The sequence below is a fragment of the Magnolia sinica genome, chromosome 9 (assembly GCF_029962835.1).
Source record: "Magnolia sinica isolate HGM2019 chromosome 9, MsV1, whole genome shotgun sequence".
Lineage (NCBI taxonomy): Eukaryota > Viridiplantae > Streptophyta > Magnoliopsida > Magnoliales > Magnoliaceae > Magnolia > Magnolia sinica.
In genome coordinates, this window is record NC_080581.1 from 78,491,323 (window position 1) to 78,504,374 (window position 13,052).

Genomic DNA, 13,052 nt, shown 5'->3' on the forward strand with positions numbered 1-13,052 from the left:
CTCGAAATTTGGAAAATGTTCCATGTTTAGTGGTGTTTGTTAACGCATAAGAAGGAAAGCACTCCATGATTTTACGTTGAAAATTTTCAGTGATAGGAGTCCTTTGTGTTGAAATTTTTCAGGGAGTCTAGCTTAACGGGGAATGAAGAATGCGTTCAGTGATTATTGTTTTTTTAAGGGGGAAAGATTTTATCCCTGCGTATACACATCCCAACTTTTAACATGGGACACTTCTCTAAGCCCACCATGGTGTATCTGTTTCATCCATTCCATTTATCCATTTTTAAATATCATTTTAGGGCTTGATACCAAAAACGAGAGGAATATAAATCTTAGGTGGACCACACCATATGAAAACAATAGTGATTGGATATCCACCATTAAAATTCTCCTAAGGCCCAATGTACTCTTTATTTGACATCCAATCTGTTGATTAGGTCATATAGACCCAGATGAATTAAAAAAACAAAGATCGGCTTGATCCAAAACTTTTATGGCCTCCAAAAAATTGTTAATGTTCCACGTTTATTCAACACTATTTTCCTGTAATGTGGTCCACCTGAGATTGGGATATACCTCATTTTTAGTCTCATACCATAAAATGATCTACAAATATAGATGGACGGCATGAATGAAACACATACATCATGGTGGGCCCACATAGCAATGACCACCAGCCATTGGCTGGTGGCAGGGGAGTAGCGGACGATGGGATACTGACAGCGTTCGTGCGCAAGGATTCTCTAGTTGTACGACAATTTGTCATCTTATTCTGTAGCTTGTACTGTTTGCTAACTATAATTTATAAAGTCGGTAAGAAATGGAGAAATGAGGGCAGTCAATGGTTTTTTTTTAAAAGGTGCACGGACTCCTTTGCATAAATAGAAGGTGCCACGATGCTTGACCTGCTGATGTTCATGGCTGGCTTGACCCAGTGAGATTGTTGTGTTAGGAATTCCAAGAGCAGTTGAAAATTAAAGCATGTTGGCCCCACATCTAATGGCAATTGTTAAAGTCATGCATGTATACGTGCCGTGTTGAGTGTGGAAGTGTTCCATTTCAAGAAAAATGCACTACAGATGGAAAGTGAGATACTTAATGCCACCTCTCTTAAATGATTAATGCCAATGATACCTGTTCATGTAGTTAGTTGATTATCAGTGTTTGGAAATAGGGCAAAGTTTATCCCACCCATCTAAAAGGCTTAAGCCCAACTTCCACATTACATCATGGGTAAAAGGTGAAGTTGGCCCCACTTGTGCACGGTACGTGACTCCACACGTGATAATAACATGGAATTTACAGACTGTAGGGTCACCGCATAGATGCCCTGGCTGGAGAAACAAAAAAAGATCCCGTCAGTCAACTTATAAGGTAGGACACGGTGCATGAATAATATGTACGACAAAAGATCATATTTGTGCTTGCATGCATGCATGCATACATTTGTTCAGTGCACCTTCTTTCCGCACTCAATAAACACACAGAAAAAGTTACGTGTAAGATCAGACACACTCACTAGGCAATCCTCATGATGAAGATGCCTTGATTCAAAGAGCCGGGCCCATATATGTATACAGAATGTGATGACTATAATTCGCTTTATCAATCATTCACATCTTGATACATGTCTGGCCCTGATTTGTGAGACTGGGGCCAAGATAGAGTAGTGACCACCTGATCGAAGCCAATCACCAGACAATCAGGATAGTGTATATATATGCCTTGCCTAAAAGGATCAGGTCCATCTGAATACCAGAATGTGGGATGCGGATTGCCAAGGATAACCTGCCCACACAGTAGGAAAATGTGGGCAGAGAAATGCCTATAGTTGAGACCTCCCTAGGTCTCTTGTGTTTATATGTCATCCATACATACTGATTCTGTTCATAAAGTCCCCCTTATTAGGAAGAACTGAAAACACAAAAGTATTAGCCTGATCTAAAACTTCTATAGCCCCACAAATGTTCAACAGTTGATGTTCAATCCTCAATGTTTCTGTCATGCAGCCCATTTAAATCTATCAAATAAATTTTACAAAATAGTACCTTATTAACATGGCATTTACATCCTCATAACTTTATAAATTAAATTTTCGTTAAGGCACTTCATTAATGAAGTTATTGTCAAGGTACTTCTGTTAGTTTTCTTCCACTTTCCTTATATTTTTTCTAAAATGAATAAAATATCCACCAATTAATAAAGTTGCTTAAAAAATTAAATAGATATCCAAAAATAAAATTATTAATTAATGTTTTTATAAAAAATCAGAAAAAAGAAAAAAAATCAACAATTTTCTCTGGACACCGATTGCATAGTTAGGATGAGGATCTCCGGATTCAGTGTGGCCCTGACCGTGGGGCCCATCTTGATGTATGCCCACCATAATGCTTATCGTGAGCTTTGTAATGTATTGGTACTCTTATTTATTTATTTTATTTTTTACACAAGCACACACATTTCACCACCTATGGATACTCGAACCCTTGACCAGGTGTTGAAACTCCTGGGATTCTGCCACCCGAGCAAGAGCAAGGATCCTATTGGTACTCTATTAGCCGTGGTGTATGTATTGTTAGATTTCTTAATGTGGAAATCGAATACCAGATAAACCTCCTTACTGAAAATATGATGGAATTATCTTCCTGTCATGGTGCTGGATTGGGGACCCAGCCTGCTAAATACTAGCAGAGAGCAAAAGAGTTTGAAACCATTAAAACTTCTCTATGAAAGGCTCCACACGCAAGCAGATCCTAGTTTCGCTGAAATAGCAGTGTGTATATCACAGCTATAGCATTCCACCCCTTACGTATATTTTATGGAAGTATCAGTGGGGCCCACTAGTTTACCCGATCACATTTTTCAACCTTTAGGACAATTCAGACCGTTAATCAATAATGCCCACTTTATCGAAATCTTACATGTATTGTATATCAACATCTTCCAACAGTTTTTCCTGATCATTTTAGAGCATGAGCCAAAAAATGAAGTAGATCCAAATCTAGGTGGACCACACTGGAGGAACAATAGTTGTTGAACATCCACTGCTAAAAACATTTGGTGGGTGACAAAAGTTTTGGATGAAGCTGATATTTGTTTTTCCCTTCATCCAGTCATTGTGTCCTTATCAATAGGTTTGATGGCAAATAAACTCAAGGTGGGTTTTACAGTGGGCCATTGGAAATTTTTAATGGTGGGAATTCAATCAACACTGTAGTCCATTTGAGATTTGGACGTGCTTATTTATTATTATTATTATTATTTGTGTTAATGCTCTCAAAAGAAGCAGAAATATGGATGGGCACCTAATCCAGATAGGTTTTAACCTATCACAAAGTATGGGTGTCAGTGTGCCAGGTTCTGGCCTGAAAAAACATAGCAGTCAGCCAGAAAGAGTTCAAAATCCGGGCAGAGACTAATCCCTGATCTGGCCCGTTGACATTTCTGCTACAAAGACACCCACTTATGGTGTTTTATGGGCTCCATATATGATTTATCCACGCCATCCACTCATTTTTCCATATCATCTTATGGCATGAGTATAAGAATAAGGAATATCCAAATGTCAAGTGGGCTCTAGAAAGTTTTTAATAGTAGGCACTCAATCACCGTTGTTTCCACCCAAAGTGTATAAAAAATATACATTACTCTAGGGCTCATAGAACATCGACCAGCAACCAGTACCAGCAATGCAATCCGCGGCCGGTTGATATATATATATATATATATATATATATATATATATATATATATATATATATATATATATATATATATATATAACACTTATTTACGCAACCTTATTAATTAGTGGGCATTTTAGTTATTTTAGAAAAAAAAGTGATATCATTTTAAAAAGGTAGCAGGATGTAAATAACATAATAATAAAGAAGTATGCTCTCGTAAAATTCTGCCACGCAGAAGCGGAAAGGCTGCTGTACCACACGCGACCAACTTGACTGGTGCGGGAATGCTAGGTGGGGCCATCATGATGTATGTGAGAAATCCACACCATCCATCTGTTTTAAGAGCTCATTTTAGTTCATGCTACAAAAATTTAGGTGGATCCAAAATTAAATTGGGCCATACCAGAAGGGAAACTGTGGAAAGAGTTTACCATCGTTGAAACTTCTATGGCATCTACCTTGATGTTTATATGCCATCCAAACTGTTTATAAGTTCATTCTCACTGGGATGAAGTGAAAACACCAAAAACTATGCATGATATGAAGCTTTTTGACCATACTAATGTTTCAAAAGGTGGTCATTGAATTCTTACTGTTTCCTCCCACCGCAGCCCACTTCAATTTTGGATCCAACTCATTTTTCGCCTCATTTCCTAAAATGATCTCTCAAAACGGATGCATGGTGTAGATTTCTTATAAACATCACGCTGGGCCCCACTTAGCATCCCAGCACAGGAACTTCCTGCCAAAGCCTTTGGCAGGAAATCCGCGCCCTTATTAATGCTCCCCCACGCGCGTGATTTCCTTAATTCCTTAGAATAAGTCCCTGGAAACCTAGGTGAGGACTACCATAATGTTTGTGCGAAACCCACTCCGTTCATATGTTTTTTTTTAGATCATTTTAGGAAATGAGACAAAAAAAAAAAAAAAGAGAGTAAGATCCAATACTAAAGTGGGCTGAAAACGTGAGGATTAAACATTCACAGTTGAAATAAAATATTCGTGTGGCCACATAAGTTTTAAATCAGCCTAATATTTGTGTTTTCAGTTCATCTCGGTAGGAATGATGCTAGGAGAGGTTTCAACGTTTAAAAATCTCCCTTCGCACCTTTTCCTTTAATGCATACTACTTGAGTACAGGATACTTCTCATTTTTAGTTTAAAGTCCCTGAATGATCTCACAAGACTGATGTAGATTCCGCACAAACATCATGGTAGCCCCCACTAGGTTTTTTTTTTTTGCTGGAAATCTGCATCCACGCATGCGAGCTCGGAGTTGTATTAACGGTTCAAATGAGATCAAAGTTACATGTGCCGCACAATGATGTATTTATTATATCTATATCGTTCACCTATTTGGCAAGATTATTTTAATGAATGACCCTAAAAATAAGTCATATCCAAAGCTCAAGTGGATCACACCATAAATAACAATGGAAAAATGATTCTCACATATACATTGGTAAGGCTTATGGGAGTTTTCCATCCAGTTTTGTACGTACAGTTATGCATGTGTATATATATGTGTGTGTGCGCGCGCGCTAACTATAATTTACCAACTTAGTAAGAAATGTAGAAATGAGGATAGTCAATAACTAAAAACAGAAAAAGAAAAGAAAAAGAAAAAAGAAGTGCACGGACACTTTTGCATGAATAAATGGTGTCTGTGCTTGACCTGTTTACAGTCATGGCTTGCTTGACTTGGCGAGATTGTTTAGTTAGGAATTCCAAGAGCATTTGGAAAATAAAGCACATTGGGCTCCATGTCTAATGGGCAATGTCAAATTCATGCATGTATATGTGTTTGCGTGTGGAAGTGTTCCATTTGAAAAAAAATGGATTGATGGCATTTATGAGATAGAGATGGTTAATGCTTGACGTTGCCTTCCTTGAATGATAACAGCCAATGATACCAGTTCATGTAGTCAGTTGATTATCAGTGTGTGGATGCCTTGCCTAAAAGGATCTGGTCCATCTAAATATCTAAATGTGGGATGCAAATTACCTAAGACAACTTATCACAGGAAGTTTCTATGCTCAGAAGTTGAGTGGGCCAATGTGAAATTTGTGAGAAATCCACCTTATCTATCTATGTTGCCTAAAAGGATCAGGACCGTCTGAATATCTAAATCCAGTACGTGGATTGCTTGGATAGACTGTGGCTGAGAGTTCCTGTACTTAGAAGCTAAGTGGGGCCAAACTATGATGTTTGTGAGAAATCCACTTCCTCCATCCATTTTTCTAGGTTTTGTTAGGGCATGAGCCCAAAAATGAGGCAAATCCAAAACTTTAAGTGGCAGCACAATAGGAAATAGCGGCCCAAAGTTCCCTACTCAGAAGCTAGCTAGGTGGGGCCGGCTGTGATGTTTGTTAGAAATCCACCCTGTCCATCCATTTTAACAGACTCTGTTATGAGATTAACCAAAATATGAAGTAGATCCAAAACTCAAGTGGGCCATACAGTAAGAAAAAGCGAGTAGGAAAATGCCTACAGTTGAAATCTCCCTGATTCTATCATGTTTATATATTATTTACTGTTCATAAAGTCACTTTTACTGGGGAGGAACTGAAAATACAAAAGTATTAGCTTGATCTAAAATTTCTATACCCCAAGATCATTTCAACCATTGATGTTCAATCCTCACTGTTTCTATCATGCGCCTTATTTAAATTCCATCAAAAGGAATTTTACAAAATGGTACCTTATTAAGGTGGCATTAACATCCTGATACCTTTATAAATTAAATTTTTATTAAGGTACTTCCTCAATGAAGTTATTGTAAGGCTGTACATCGAGGCAAGTCGAGTCGAGGTAAGCCAAGCTTGGCTTGGCTCGTTCGTGCTCTCTTCGAGTTCGATCTTGGCCTCGAGCTTACCAATGGAGCTTGGATTATTTGTTAAACCTTTTGAGTTGAGCTCGATGTGAGCTAGTGGATTAAGTCGAGGCGAGCTTACATCAAGTCGAGTCGAGTCTGCTCCCAACCTAACCCAACCCAGCAACCTGACCCAATCGATACTTGACTCAACCTAGCCACCCGACCTAACTAACCCAACCCACACTCGACCCAACTCGTAAATCAAATATTTAATTAATAATATATATACAATATTAAATAAAGCTATAGAGGTACCTTATTGTTGGTGCTGAGAGAGAGAGAGCTCCCAACATTTTTCAATGGAGTGACGAGAGAGAGAGAGAGAGAGAGAGAGAGAGAGAGAGAGAGAGAGAGAGAGATGGATGGAGGGACTGTGGAGCTCGAGCACAAGAGAGGGAAAGAGCGGAGCTTAGGCGCACGCGAGTTAGGTAAGGAAGGGAAAATAGAAAGAAAGGGACAGACGAATAGAGTAGGGTTTAAGTTTTAAATTTTTTATTTTTAAATATATATATATATATATATATATATATATATATATATATATATATATATATATATATATATATATATATATATAATATTCGAGTCGAGCTTGAGCTCAAGCTTTGAGTTGAGTTGAGTCGAGTTGAAATCCATTATGATCGAACTCCGCTCATTTTTAAAACGAGCCATGTCATATGAAGCTTGGCTCACTTTGAGTCATCATTTGAGTTGAGTCAAGCCGAGCCGAGCGAGCTTTTTGAGCTAGCTTGGCTCATGTACAGCCCTAAGTTATTGTCAAGGTACCTTCTGTTAGTTTTCTCCCACTTTTCTTATAATTTTTTCTAAAATAATTAAAATATCCACCAATTAATAAAATTGCTTAAAAAGAATTAAATAGACATCTAAAAGTAAAATTAGTAATTAATATTATTATAAAAAATTAAAAAAATAAAAAATAAAAAAACAGCAAATTTCTTTGGATGCGGATTGCATATATAGTTAGGATGAGGTTTCCAGATTGGGTGTGGCCATGACCGTGGGCCCACCTTGATGTATGTATTGTATATCCAGGCCATCCATCCATTTTCCAGCTTCTTCTAGGTCATGAACCCAAAAATTAAGAGGATCCAAATCTCCGGTGGACCATACCATAAGAAAGGATGCTAATTGAATGGCCACCATAATGCTCATCATGATGTTCATTTGTCATCCCCTGTTGATAAGAACACAGTCCTGGATGAAGGATAAAAACTGAAACCAGCTTGATCCAAAACTTTTATAACCCATAAGAAGTTTTTAATGGTGGCCCTTTAATCACCACTGTTTCCTCTAAAATGGTCCACATGAGAATTGAATCTCCTTCATTTCTGGGCTCATGCCCTAAAATTATCTTAGTAAAATGGATGGACAGTGTGGATTAAATAAGTACATCATGATATGCCCTATATAGCAGTCAATCACCAAAGGAAACAATGGTATTGTTCACCTAAGTGTATAAAAAAACTATACATTACGGTAGGCTTAGAGAACATCAACCACTAACCAGTACCAACAATGCAATCCAAATCTAGCTAGATGTTTATATGCTATCCAAACCGTGGTCACTGTATTCCTACTGTTTCCTCCCGTGCGGCCCACGTGATTTTTGGATCCACCTCACTTTTGGTCTTAGATACTATAATAATCTCTCAAAACGGATGCACGGTGTGGATTTCTGGTAGACATCACGGTGGGCCCCATTAGCATCACAATGCAGGAACTTCATGGGAAAGACTTTGGCTGGAAATCCCCGTACCGCTGACGCTTGCCGAGCTCGTCAAATGAGATCAAAGTTGCATGGGCATCACAATGTTGTATTTATTATATCCACACCGTTCATCTATTTGACGAGATCATTTTAGTGATTGAGTCCAAAAATAATTCATATTCAAAGCTCAAGTGGCCCACACCAAAGGAAATAGTGGCCCCATGAAGTTTTTAACGGTCGGTGTTAAATTCCCTTTTCCATGTGGTGTGGTCCACTTGAGAATTTGATCTTCCTCAATTGTTTTCTAATTAACTGAATTCAGCTGAAATAATGAATGGACGGTGTGGATAAGCCACATACTTCATGGTGGGCCCCACATATATTGGAATTTGGAAAATCAAACGGGCACCACGAGCGGCTCTCGTATTTCACACGTATGAGCCTTAACAGTAGTAACCTCTTCACTCTTTGTCTATAAATAAAGCTGACGCTTCCTATTCCTACACATCCCAAACTCCCAACACCCATCTATTATTGACCAATGGCTCTCTTCCTTTCTTCTAAAAACAACCCAGCATTTCTCATTCTCTTCTTTTTATCATCTCTTCTCTTTCTCACTACCCAACAATGCAACCATCATCACTTCTCTGCTTTACTCCACCTCAAGCATCGTTTTAACTTCATTGATGATTACACCCTCTCTACTCTCCCCTCTTGGAATTCAAACAATACCGATTGCTGCACTTGGGAACGCATCACGTGCGATGGACCCACTGGTCACGTGATCAGCCTCGACCTCAGTGAGCTCTATATCTCTGGTCGGATTGATTTTGAAAGCCTCTTTCGTCTTCAGAGCCTCCAGAGGCTCAACCTCGCTTACAATTACTTCGATCACTCTCCATTCCCATCTGGGTTTGACCAGCTCACCAGGTTGACCCATCTCAACCTCTCTTCGTTTTCCTTTTATGGCCAAATCCCACTGGAAATCTCCCGCTTGACCTCTTTGGTTTCTCTCGATCTTTCTTTCAATGAATATTGGAATGGTTCCTCCGGTAAACACCTGAAACTCGAAAACCCAAGCATTGGAGCAGTCGTCCAAAACCTGTCCAATCTGAGTGAACTCTATCTGGACTGGGTACACATATTACTGCAGGGCCAGACCTTAGATTTGCCACTCCCTACTCTCCGCAAGTTGAGCTTACGAGAATGTGGTCTTTCAGGCTCCATCTATTCTTCCCTTTCACAGCTCCATTTCTTATCTGAACTCGACCTCAGCTATACCAATCTCTCCTCTGCAGTACCCAATTTCATAGGGAACTTATCCTCCTTGACGTCCCTGCTCCTTACAGAGTGTGGATTGCATGGAAAATTCCCTGAGAGTGTTTTCCAGCTGCCAAATCTACAAATCATTGAAATATCAGGCAATCCACTTGTAGCTATCAATTTGCCGGAGTTCCCTCAAAACAATACTCTACAGATTTTGATCCTTTCAGGCACAGGGTTTTCAGGAAAGATACCAGATTCGGTCAGTAATCTCAAATTCTTGAGTAAATTAGACCTCAGCAATTGCAACTTGTCTGGATCATTACCATCCTCACTTTCAAACCTTACCAAACTTCAATTCTTGGATCTTTCACACAATAGATTGAGCGGTCCAATTCCTTCCTCCTATGGAAATGAGCTTCAAAATCTCAAAGAGATAACCTTATGGAATAATTTGCTTAATGGGACCATTCCATCATCATTGTTTTCACTCTCATCATTACTACTGTTGGATCTGCGAGGTAACCAACTTAGTGGTCAACTTGGTGAGTTCCACAATGCCTCTTCTTCACAGCTGGAGTTCCTCCATTTGGATAGCAATAAATTGCAGGGGATGATACCCAGATTTATCTTTCAACTTACCAAGCTTCAACTACTTCACCTTTCTTCCAATAATTTCAGTGGTGTTGTGGAGCTAGGCTTATTTCAAAACCTCAAAAATCTTAACTCTCTGGATCTTTCAGATAACAACTTGTCAGTCCAATATGGCAGTGGTAATTCCACATTTGTTTCCATCCCCCAGTTTCAATCTTTGTTGTTATGTTCTTGCAACATCAGCACATTTCCAAATTTCTTGAGAAATCAAGTGCAGTTGATGGAACTGGACCTTTCCTACAATAAAATTAGTGGTGAAATACCCAAATGGATATGGGAGGTTGGCAATGGGTCTTTAATCTCTTTAAATCTTTCTCACAACGTTCTGCAGGGAATAAAACCATCTCCCCATCTTTTGTTGAGTGACTTTCAGTTTATTGACCTTAGCTTCAACATGTTGAAAGGTTCACTTCCAATCCCATCACCCTCCGTCCTATTCTTTTCAGTTTCAAACAATAGCCTTGGTGGTGAAATCCCTCGATCAGTTTGCAATGCAACATCCCTAACAGTCCTTGATTTATCTCACAATCACTTCATTGGTCAGATTCCATCATGTTTGGGTGAGATTGGTGATGCCCTGTCTGTGTTGAATCTTCAAGGAAATGCTTTCAATGGCACCTTACTTCAGACATTTAAAGAGGGATGCAACATACAAATGCTTGATCTCAGTGGGAATCAATTAGAGGGCCGAGTGCCAAGGTCTTTGGCCAATTGCAAAATGTTGGAGGTATTAAACTTGGGAAACAATCAAATACATGACACCTTCCCTTTATGGTTGGGAGCTTTGTCCCAGTTGCGTGTTCTCATCTTGAGATCCAACCAATTTCATGGCGCCATTGGTCATCCTCTAACAAATCACCCTTTCCCTCTGTTACAAATTTTCGACCTCTCTTTCAATAGCTTTGAGGGTAATTTGCCATCAAATATGTTCAAGAGCTGGAAGGCAATGATGGAAGAGGACAAATCCCAATCTTTGGTCCCTGGCAAAATGATGAACGGAAGTTCCATATACTATCAAAACAAAGTATCTCTTCTCAGCAAAGGGCTAATGATGGAAGTGGTAAAGATCCTTACTACCTTCACCGTAGTGGATCTCTTAGGAAACAAATTTGATGGGGATATCCCAGAATCAATTGGGGATCTGAAGTCGCTCCATGTTCTCAATATGTCCAACAACTATTTAACAGGCCGAATTCCAATTTCATTTAAGAATCTAAGAGATTTGGAGTCATTGGATCTCTCACAAAATAAATTGTTAGGGGAGTTCCCTTGGAAGCTAACAGAGCTAACATTTCTTGAAGGCTCACTTCCAATCCCATCGCCCTCCATCATTTTCTTGTCAGTTTCAAACAATAGCCTAAGTGGAGAAATCCCTCTATCAGTTTGCAATGCAAAATCCCTGACGGTCCTTGATTTATCTTACAATCGCTTCATTGGTCAGATTCCACCGTGTTTCAGTGAGATTGGTGATGCCCTTATTGTGTTGAATCTTCAAGGAAATGCTTTCAATGGAACATTGCTTCAGACATTTAAAGAGGGATGTAACATACAAACACTTGATCTCAGTGAAAATCAATTAGAAGGCCAAGTGCCAAGGTCTTTGGCCAACTGCAAAGTTTTGGAGGTATTAAACCTTGGAAACAATCACATGCATGATACCTTCCCCTTATGGATGGAAGCTTTTTCCTACTTGCGCATTCTTGTCTTGAGATCTAACCAATTTCATGGCACCATTGGGCATCCTCTTACAAATAACCCATTCCCACTATTACAAATCATCGATCTCTCTTCCAATTGCTTCGAGGGTAATTTGCCATCAAATATGTTCAAGAGCTGGAAGGCAATGATGGGGGAGGAGAAATCCCAATCATCGGTCCTTGGCAAAATGATAAAAGGCTCCATATATTATCAAAACAAAGTATCTCTAGTCAACAAAGGGCTACAAATGGAATTGGTAAAGATCCTTACTGCCTTCACCGTAGTGGATCTCTCAGAGAACAAATTTCAAGGGGATATCCCGGAATCAATTGGGGATTTGAAGTCGCTCCATGTGCTCAATATGTCCAACAACTATTTAACAGGTCGAATTCCAACATCATTTGAGAAATTAAGGGATCTCGAGTCATTAGATCTCTCGCAAAATAAATTGTCAGGAGAGATCCCTTGGCAATTAGCAGAGCTGACATTTCTTGAGGTGTTGAATCTTTCACAAAACCTCCTTGTGGGAACAATACCACAAAGTCGACAGTTTCTTACATTTAATAATGAATCATTCAAAAGAAACTTAGGATTGTGTGGACCTCCACTATCAAACAAATGCGAAGATGCAAAGAGCGCACCATCGCCCACTCTGTCAACATCGCATTCCGAAAGGAAATATGATTGGGAATTAATGTGGTTAGGATTTGGAGTTGGATATGGAGTAGGCGTAGGGATGCTTTTCTGGACTCTAGCACTTTGGAGGAAGGGAAGAAGAGAATTCTATATATTTGTTGATGGAATGCTTTCTTTGATTTTTCCTTCCATGGTGTTTTCTAAATAGCAACAATGGTAATAGGATTGGAGCTAGGGTAAGTATGTTTGTATAGTTTGTGGCTAAAAGAAAAAAGTTTTAGTTGTTTTCTCCTTTTTGTAATTTTGTGTATTTTGCTTGGTCTTTTATGACGTGTTGTAGTTGTTTGTTGCATTTGCACCTTCCTGAATGGTTGTAAAGAACATTTTCAAATAAATAAAATTACATGTGGTGTGCTCCCACATTTCTGCCAAAAAAAAAAAAAACTCAGTTGTCTCTTTGTTTTCAAATTTTGGGCCACCTTAGCAATAAGATAAGTTAATCTATGAGCT

The 13,052-nt window shown here is 39.0% G+C and overlaps 1 protein-coding gene across 1 annotated transcript; it reads left to right on the top strand.

Annotated features, from left to right (window-relative positions):
* Positions 1-8,832: 8,832 nt before the first annotated feature.
* LOC131255195 (receptor-like protein 7) lies at positions 8,833-12,750 on the top strand. The gene is made up of 2 exons (XM_058255891.1): positions 8,833-9,502; positions 9,641-12,750. The coding sequence occupies exons 1-2, from the start codon at positions 8,833-8,835 to the stop codon at positions 12,748-12,750; spliced, it is 3,780 nt and encodes a 1,259-aa protein (XP_058111874.1).
* Positions 12,751-13,052: the final 302 nt, after the last annotated feature.